This window comes from Orycteropus afer, unplaced genomic scaffold, assembly GCF_000298275.1.
Source record: "Orycteropus afer afer isolate SDZICR_OR568_19922 unplaced genomic scaffold, OryAfe1.0 scaffold00098, whole genome shotgun sequence".
NCBI classification, from domain to species: domain Eukaryota; kingdom Metazoa; phylum Chordata; class Mammalia; order Tubulidentata; family Orycteropodidae; genus Orycteropus; species Orycteropus afer.
Window position 1 is genome coordinate 8,631,601 of NW_006921685.1, and position 9,373 is coordinate 8,640,973.

General features: G+C 38.6%; 1 protein-coding gene across 1 annotated transcript in view; it reads right to left on the reverse strand.

Moving 5' to 3' along the window:
* The window catches only part of ADAMTS3 (ADAM metallopeptidase with thrombospondin type 1 motif 3), a 504,788-nt gene that overhangs the window by 106,156 nt on the left and 389,259 nt on the right, over window positions 1–9,373 (reverse strand). The window contains exon 5 of the mRNA XM_007942793.2: window positions 2,242–2,441. Coding sequence (XP_007940984.1) covers window positions 2,242–2,441 — 200 coding nt within the window. The remainder of the gene's footprint in view (window positions 1–2,241; window positions 2,442–9,373) is intronic.

A 9,373-nucleotide genomic window follows, 5' to 3' on the forward strand; every position in this document is an offset into this window, starting at 1 on the left:
AGCATTGTACTTCCGGACAGATCTTGAAACATCCTTTGTGATGATGAATGCCACGCCATTCCTCTTCAAACTGTCATTCCCGGCATAGTAGATCACATGGTTGTCTGATTCAAAATTGGCAAAAGCAGTCCATTTCAGCTCACTAATGCTGAGGATATCAATCTTTATGCATTCCATTTCATTTTTGACAACTTCCAATTTTCCTAGATTCATGCTTTATACATTCCATGTTCCAATGATTAATGAATGTCTGCAGCTGTTTCTCTTCAATTTGAGTGGTGCCACATCAGCAAATGGTTAATAATATGTTAGGCCCTATTTTTTTCATATAAGTGAGGAAACTGAGGCAGGCACAGAGAGGCTAAATAAGGTGAAAATTTATTCATACAACTAGAAAGTTATATAAAAATTTAATAGGCAAATGTTTGAAAACATTTATATAATTCACAAATGAAGATCGTCTATACATACCTAATTTAAAGGCTAGTGATTAATTTTCTGAATGATGTTTGGTCTTCATTCATAAAATGAATTAATGCCAAAGAACAAACAGAAGTATACTTGAATATCTATACTAATTTTGCATTTCACAGAGACCTGATATATCTATATGTTTATAAACTGATGTTAGTGACCAAAAATACATTTAACCTAGCAAACACACACACACACACACACACACACACACAAGTAAAAACAAACCTATTGCTGTGTGGTTGATTCCTCCTCATAGAGACACTATAGGACAGAGTAGAACTTTCCCATATGTTTTCCAAGGCTGGTGGCACAGCAGTTAAGGCATTTGGCTGCTAACCAGAAAGTCAGCAGTTCAAACCCACCAGATGCTTCACGAGAGGAAGACAAGGCAATCTACTTTGGTAAATATTTACAAAGGCTCGGAAACCTTACGTGTCACTATGAGTCAGATTCAACTCAATGGTAATGGGTTTGGTTTGGGAAGCTTTAAGGAGGCAGACTGCCACATCTTTCTCTCTTAAAGTGACTGGTGGCTTCAAACAACCAACCTTTTGGTTCACAGTTGAACACTTAAGCACTGCAACACTGGGCTCCTTTTAAATTAGCAGAAAGGCTTTTATATTATAAATAGAGTTGTGATTCATGAAACTAAGAATTTTTCTTCCAAGTGTACTTATTTCAGGTATTAAGCATAGAAAGGAAACAAGTAAACAACATAGATGCATAAAAAAATAAAGTTAATATCTAAAAGCCTAAAAATTGAGACAGAGACAGAGATTGCTAGACATAGAATGGACTTAGTCAATAAAAACATCAGATCAATAGTATGTATGTTTTACAAAGGTAAGAGTTGAAATATATAGAGTGTGTACCACTATCTCAATAACTTTTTAAAAGTAGATAGTTTATTTATTATCATTTGTCCTTAATTGCTTTCTGAGTAACATACAAAAGGAAAATAACAAGAAGACTAGTTTAAGGATGTTTGCTAAATTTCTTTTGAATCTGATTAAGGCTCATAAAGGGGAAGAAAGGAGAAATTTAAAATTCTTTGGTGACTTTGTACACCAGTGTGTTAGATGAAAGTACTTTGAAGACAGATATATTACCTTCAGCCTCTCAATGTTGAAAGGAGCTCTGGTGGTGCAGTGCATAAGGTATTTGACTGCTAATCAGAATGTTGTCAGTTCAAACCCACCAGCTACTCTGTGGAGGGAAAATGGGGTAATCTACTTCTGTAAATATATACCACCTTGGAAACCCAGTGGAGGTCAGTATGAGTCAGGATCGACTCCATGGCAGTGGATTGGGTTCAGTTTGGGTTTATGATGTTGAAAACTATCACTTGCTCAAAACCTTTAACAATTATACTTCATCCTTTGGGATGCTGAAAAGAACTATTTCCTCATCCATGGTGCACATAAAGGCAGGTGGACAAAGCCATGAGAGTTTTGCTTACCCAATAAAAAAAGGAAAATCATAATTCATTAAGGTCAATTACCACTGGGTCTTTTAAAACGCATAATTTCCCTTTGATAACAATAGAAAACTAGTTGATCAACCAAAATAAAATCGCTTCATGCTCTATTTTCACATTCTTATATTTAAAATATGTAGAACAATATTCAAATTTAACTCAGATATTTACATGGTAGATGTGGCACAGAAAACAGAAAGTCTCATATAGATTTTCAAAAGAAAGGCAAAGGCAAAGGCAAAATAAATGAATTCAAAGAAATGCCTCAAAAAGGAGTGAATACTCACAATGTTCATTAGGGTGAGGAGGTAGTTTTGGACGTGTTCTTTGCCATGGAAACGGACCACAGAGTCATCCACGCCCAGCAGCACCTCAATGTTGTAATCATTTTCTCCTGCATGTCTGCGGCGCCTCATCGTCTCATTCAGCTGCTGTTCAATGTTGCTGTAAACAGTACCTAGATCATCAAGGCCTTCCAGATCCGACTCTATTAAGACACAAAAGGAACCCAGGCATTTAAATTTCCCCAATGGGCCTCCTAATTTTAAAAAATGGGACTTCTTTTAAAAAAGAGTCTCCTAGGGTGCCTATCATTATAAACCATAATCACCAAAATGCTGCTTTTTGGTGTATTCCTTAAATAATGGGAATGTGTATAAGGTCAGACAGACTTTGTGTGAGTTCAATATAGAATCTTAAATAATCGTGATTTGTCCAGAGAGCAGTGAGACCAGGTTAAGTGGAATCCTCCATGAGCGCAAGAATGGTTTAGTCTTCCTCCTAGCTCTATTCTCCAGTGCTCTATGAAGAGTGGTTCACTACTGGTTAAGAAGTTATTAAGTAAATGGATATTATGAATAAAAATCATAAGTCAATATGTTTACAGTGGTTAATTCAAGTTCCCACAATCACACAATACAGAATTTATATCATATAAATTGAAATTGCTCCTCTTTTCCATAGCCTTAATTTAAAAATCAAGGTATAGCATGGCAACATAACGGTGTTTAGTGGTATGATTACCTGTCACCATGTCTTATTTTATTTCTTCTGCATGCAGGTTTTTAGCAAATGCTGTTAAGGAAAAAGTAAATATAAAAAGTATTTAACACTAAACAATTCCATATTTGTACTAGCCTGGATTGTGGTTAATTTCAATTGCTGCATATTTGAATTTGTGAGATATTACAGTAAGAAGTCAGTCTGAGAATTATTTTTAAGGGAAAATAAAAAGTGTACACCTTTTTTAATGCAATTCAAAGAATTTATATTTTTACTTTTCACAAATAGACATTTCAGACATACACCTGTATCTACATATATAGAGAGAGAATTATCAAGTTCTAATGACCTAGATTATCTGTTTTAAGATTATTTTTTGGTGAAGAATTGGTTTTAGTGAGTTAAGAAATAAAATCTATCACTTGGATATTAAAATAAAATTATTCAAAACTGCTGGTATGTAAATGGAAATTATATTCATTTCCATTTCAAATATGTAAAATCTGGAAAGGATTTCAATTTATAAACCACCTTGATGTCTAAAACAAGCACATATCTAAAAACAAATCTGACAGAACCTATTCTGACTCATGTTTTATATGGAGGTTTATTTAATGCTGCACTGGGGCCTGTAAACCATCTGAATCAGTATCTGACATTAATGAATAGGCATTTTCCTCCCCACCTTTGTGGTTTCAGTAAAGTTGAGGGAAAAATAAAAAAGTGTCTCTTGGAAAGGAAGATTGATGACCAAGCCCTAGCCACGTGGGATTAGAAGCAGTGGAAGTACAGATCACACTCACACCTTTTCTGTATTTAAAAATATATAGAAACACCAATGCCCACCCCGACAAGCATGGGTGTATGCTCTGAATATGACTACTTAGTTTTGAAAGCTATACTGTAATTCACCTTGACCCAAACCCAACTGCTAGCACAGCAGCTAGGAATTTTCTCCTCACTGAGGAGTCACGCTGGTTCCACAATACATAAATAATTCTCACCACCATCCACATCAAACAGAAAGCTCTCCTCAAAAGTTGTATTGAGGAGCTGTGCACCATCTTTGAGGGCAGAAAACTGCACCTGCAAACAGCTTCACTACTCAGCCTCAAGTCTTTTCACACACTTGAGAATGTGAAAGGTGATAGCTAGTGTACAAACAGGAAATTTGTTCTAAAAATGGATCTTTTTGGCAGAATTTTCAGAGACTATGTCCAATGGAAATATATTAGCAATGTCATCATATCATTAAATCTGATGCATTAATCAAACCCTGAATACTCATTTCAAAAAGACAGATCATTTTGTACCATCCAGCAGTACCCCTTTGGTTTGGTCTTCTCATCCATTCTTAAATAGGTGTTTTTCAGGTAAGGAAAGAGAATTTCATTGTTGTTGTTGTCATTGCACAAGGAAACTTGGAAGGAGGAAAATTATTTTTTTCTTTCAACTCTTGTCTTTGTTAAACCAAGAACATTTCTGTACCTATTTTACTTTGTTCTGTTCAATTTTCTTTTCCTTGATTCCTCAACAATTTCAATCATTCAAAAGAAAGATAATGGAATGGCTTTTGGCTCTGTTTACCTATGCACATTGGTATAAATACAGACAGTTCTGAGGGTATGGAATCTCTTCATTCATAATGAATTTTTCTCAGTATGTTTTATCATGTATATTATTAGTCAAGTGATCAGTAGCATGGACTCTGTAATTAGACAGACCTGATTCCAAATCCTAGGAATGTCACATCCTAGCAGACTGAATTTATTTTAGTTATCTAACATACTGACCCTTAGTACCCTCATTGTAAAATGGGATAATAATATCTATTTTTCAGAGCTGCCTTGGTGATATGAATTAATGATGGTAAAAACATTATATACAGTGTCTGGCTATTAAAAAAAAAAAAAAAAACAAAACTCACTGCCGCCAAATTGGATCCAACTCATAGCAACCCCTTCTTGGGTTTCCGAGGCTGTATCACTTACCTGGCAGGGACCCAGGTAAGGCTGGGGACCCAGGCCATGGCCCTCCCAAGCAGCAAGAAAGCTGGGGAAAGCAGAGAAAAAGCTGGGGGATGGGAGGGGAGAGCAGGACAGAGCGAGGAAGCAGAGGCAGGGATCCATGTAGGGCTGAGAACCCAGGCTATGGCCCTCCTAAGAGGCAGGAAAACTGAGAAAAAGCCAGGGGGTGGGGTGGGCAGGGCAGAGTGAGGGAGCAGAGGCAGGGATACAGGTGGGGCCAGGATATCCAGGTCACACCCCTCCCAAGTGGTGGGAAAGAGGCAGGGATCTATGTAAAGGGAGGGTGGGGAGGGTGGAGAGGTTTTGAACAGCTAAGGGAGACAAACTTGTCCCTCAGTTTGTCCTACTGTGGTGCATTGCTGTGAGGCTTGAGGCAGTGCCACCAGTGTCTCAAACACAGCAGAGTTGCACACGGTTACACAGGTTTCAACAGCTTATAGACTGAGACAGACTAGGAAGAAGGAGGAATCCACCTACTTCTCAAAGAATTGGCCAGGAAAAACCTTCTGAATAGCAGAGAAACACTGTCTGATATATTACTGTGCAAATTTATGAATAGCCCGGAAACATTGCCTGAAACAGTGCCGGCTAATAAAACATTTAGGTCCAAAGGCTCTCAAAATAGGACCAGGAAAGGGCTGCATCATCAGAGTAGAATGAGCCCCAATAATATGGATAAGGTAAAGCTTTAAAGACCTCCATTTGCTGACGTGGCATGACTCAAACTGAGGAGAAACAGCTGCAAACATCTATTAATAATTGGAGCACGGAATGTACAAAGCATGAATCTAGCAAAATTCAAAGTTGTCAAAAATGAAATGGAGCACATAAAGATTGATATCCTAGGCATTAGTGAGCTGAAATGGACTGGTATTAGCCATTCTGAATCAGACCACCATGTGGTCTACTGTGCCAGTAACAACAATTTGAAGAGGAATGGTATGGCATTCATCATCACAAAGGATGATGTTTCAAGATCTGTCCTGAAGTACAATGCTGTCAGTGATAGGATAATATTCATACGCCTACAAGGAAGACCAGTTAATACAACTATTATTCAAATTTATGCACCCACCACCAAAGCCAAAGATGAGGAAATTGAAGATTTTTATCAATTTCTGAAGGTTGGGCAATCTACTTACATAGCAATACTGCCTTGGAAACCCAAGGAGGGGTTGCTATGAGTCAGGTCTGACTAGATGGCACATAAAAACAACAACAACATCAACTTCTGCAGTCTGAAATTGACCGGACATGCAATCAGGATGTGTTGCTTATCACTGGTGACTGGAATGCAAAAGTTGGAAAAAAGAAGAATCACCAGTAGTTGGAAAATCTGGCCTTGGTGACAGAAATGATGCTGGAAATATCATGACAGAATTTTGCAAGACCAGAGACTTATTCATTGCAAATACCTTTTTCAACAACACAAACAGTGGCTATACACATGAACTTCACCAGATGGAGTACACAGGAATCAGATTGACTACATCTGTGGCAAGAGGTGATGGAAAAGCTCGATATGTTAAGCTAAAATCAGGCCAGGAGATGATTGTGAAACAGATCATCAACTGCTCATATGTAAGTTCAACTTGAAGTTGAAGAAAATTAAAACAAGTCCATGAGAGCCAAAATATGACCTTGAAAATGTCCTTCCTGAATTTAGAAACCATCTAAAGAATAGATTTGATGCACAGAACCCTAATGACCAAAAACAAGAAAAATTATGGGATGACACCAAGAACATCATCCATGAAGAAAACGAGAAGTCATTAAAATGATGAGAAAAGAAGAAAAGACCAAAATGGATGGCAGAAGAGACTCTGAAACTTGCTCTGGAGCAGAGAGTAGCTAAAGCAAATGAAAGAAATGACAAGATAAAAGAGCTGAACAGAAGATTTCAAAGAGCAGCTCGAACAAACAAAGCCAACTACTATAATGAAATGTGCAAAGACCTGGAGTTAGAAAACCAAAAGGGAAGAACACGCTTGGCATTTCTCAAGCTGAAAGAACTGAGGAAAAAATTTAAACCTCGAGTTGTGACACTGAAAGATTTTCTGGGCAGAATATTGAATGATACAGGAAGCATCAAAAGAAGATGTAAGGAATACACAGAGTCACTGTACCAAAAAGAACTGGTCGATCTTCATCCATTTCAGGAGGTGTTGTATGTTCAAGAACCAATGGTATTGACAGAAGAAGTCAAGGTGCACTGAAGGAATTGGCAAAGAACAAGGTTCCAGGAATTGATGGAATATCCATTGAGATGTTTCAACAAATGGATGCTCCATTGGAGGCACTCACTTGGCTATGTGAATGCCAAAAAAAGGCAAAAAAAGGTGATCTCACAGAATGTGGAAATTATCAAATAATATAATTAATAAACCCATGCAAGTAAAATCTTACTGAATATAATTCAAAAATGGTTGCAGCAGTATACTGACAGAAAACTTCCAGGGGTGCAAGCTGGATTCAGAAGAGGACGTGGAATGAGGTATATCATTGCTGATGTCATATGGATCTTGGCTCAAGGCAAAGAATACCAGAAAGACGTTTAGTTGTGTTTTATTGACTCTGCAAAAACATTTGATTGTGAGGATCATAACAAATTGTGGATAACATTAAGAATGGGAATTCCAGAACACTTAGTTGTACTCATGAAGAACCTATACATAGACACAGCAGACTGTCATTTGAACAGAACTAGGGAACACTGCCTAGTTTAAAATCAAGAAGGTAGTGCATCAGGGTTGTAGCCTTTCACCATACCATTCAATCTGTATGCTGAGCAAATAATCTGAGAAGCTGAACAATAAGAAGAAGAATGCGGCATCAGGATTGGAGAAAGAATCATTAACATCCTACAATATGCTGATGACACAACTTTGCTTGCTGAAAGTGAGGATGAGCTGAAGCACTGACTGATGAAGGTTGAAGAATACAGTCTGCAGTATGGAATACATCTCAATATAAAGAAAACAAAAATTCTGACAACTCCACCAATAAGTAGCACCACAATAAATGGAGAAAAGGTTGAAGTTTTAAAAGACTTCACATTGCTTGGTTCTACAATCAAAACCAATGGAAGTAGCAGTCAGGACATCAGACAACGTATAGCACTAGGCAAGTTGGCTGCAAAGGACCTCTTTCAAGTGCTGAAGAGAAAAGATGTCTCCTTGAGGACAAAGGTGTGCCTGACACAAGGCATGGTATTTTTCAATCACCTCATATGCATGTGAGAGCTGGACAATGAATAATGAAGACCAAAGAAAAGTCGATGCTTTTGAGTTGTGGTGCTGGTGAAGAATATTGAAAGTACTGTGGACTGCTAAAAGAACTAACAAATCTGTTCTGGAGGAACAGCCAGAGTGCTCCTTGGAAGCGAGAATGGCCAGACTTCATCTTACATACTTTGGTTTTGTTCTCAAAAGAGACCATTCACTGGAGAAGGATGTCATGCTTGGTAAGGTGGAAGGTCGATGAAAGAGGGGAAGACCTTCAATTGGATGGATTGACACAGTGGCAGCAGTGATGGGCTCAAGCATAGGCAGGGTTATGGAGCTGGTGCAGGCCTGGACAGTATTTCATTCTCCTGTGCATGGGATCACTACCAAGTTGAAGGTGACTCAATGGCACCTAACAAAATAACATCACTAGGGGAGCAGACTCTTCAACGTTACTTCCAAGGAGTGGCCGATGGGTTTAAACCCCTGCCTCCAGTTAGTAATCAAATGCCTTAGGCACTATGCCACCAGAGCTATTCCCTGGTTATAAGTTCTCTACAAATAGCATTTATGCTATGTCTACTACTACCAATTCCAGCATCATAGCCAAACCAAAAAAAAAAAACCAAACCCAACGACATTGAGTCAATTCTGACTCATAAGTACCTTCTAGAACAGAGTAGAGCTGCCGCAGAGGGTTTCCAAAACTGTCAATCTTTACAGAAGCAGATTGCCTCATCTTTCTCCTGAGAAGTGGCTGGTGAGTTCAAACAGTTGACCTTATGGTTAGTAACTAATTGCCTTAACCACTGCACCACCAGATCTCCTGCATCATGTTGTTGTTGTTAAGTGCTGTTGAGATGTTTCCAACTCATAGTGACCCCATGCACAGCAGAACGAAACACTACCCAATCCCACGCCAGCCCCACAATCCCTGCTATACTTGCACCCATCATCGCAGCCACTGTGCCAATCCATCTCGTTGAAGGCCTCCCTCTCTTTCATTGACCCTCCACCCTACCAAGCATGACATCCTTCTCCAGGGAGTGGTCCCATCTTACAACATGACCAAAATAGGTGAGACGAAGTCTGGCCATTCTTGCTTCCAAGGAGCATTCTGGCTACACTTCCTCCAGGACAGATCTGTTTGTTCTTTTAGCAGTCCA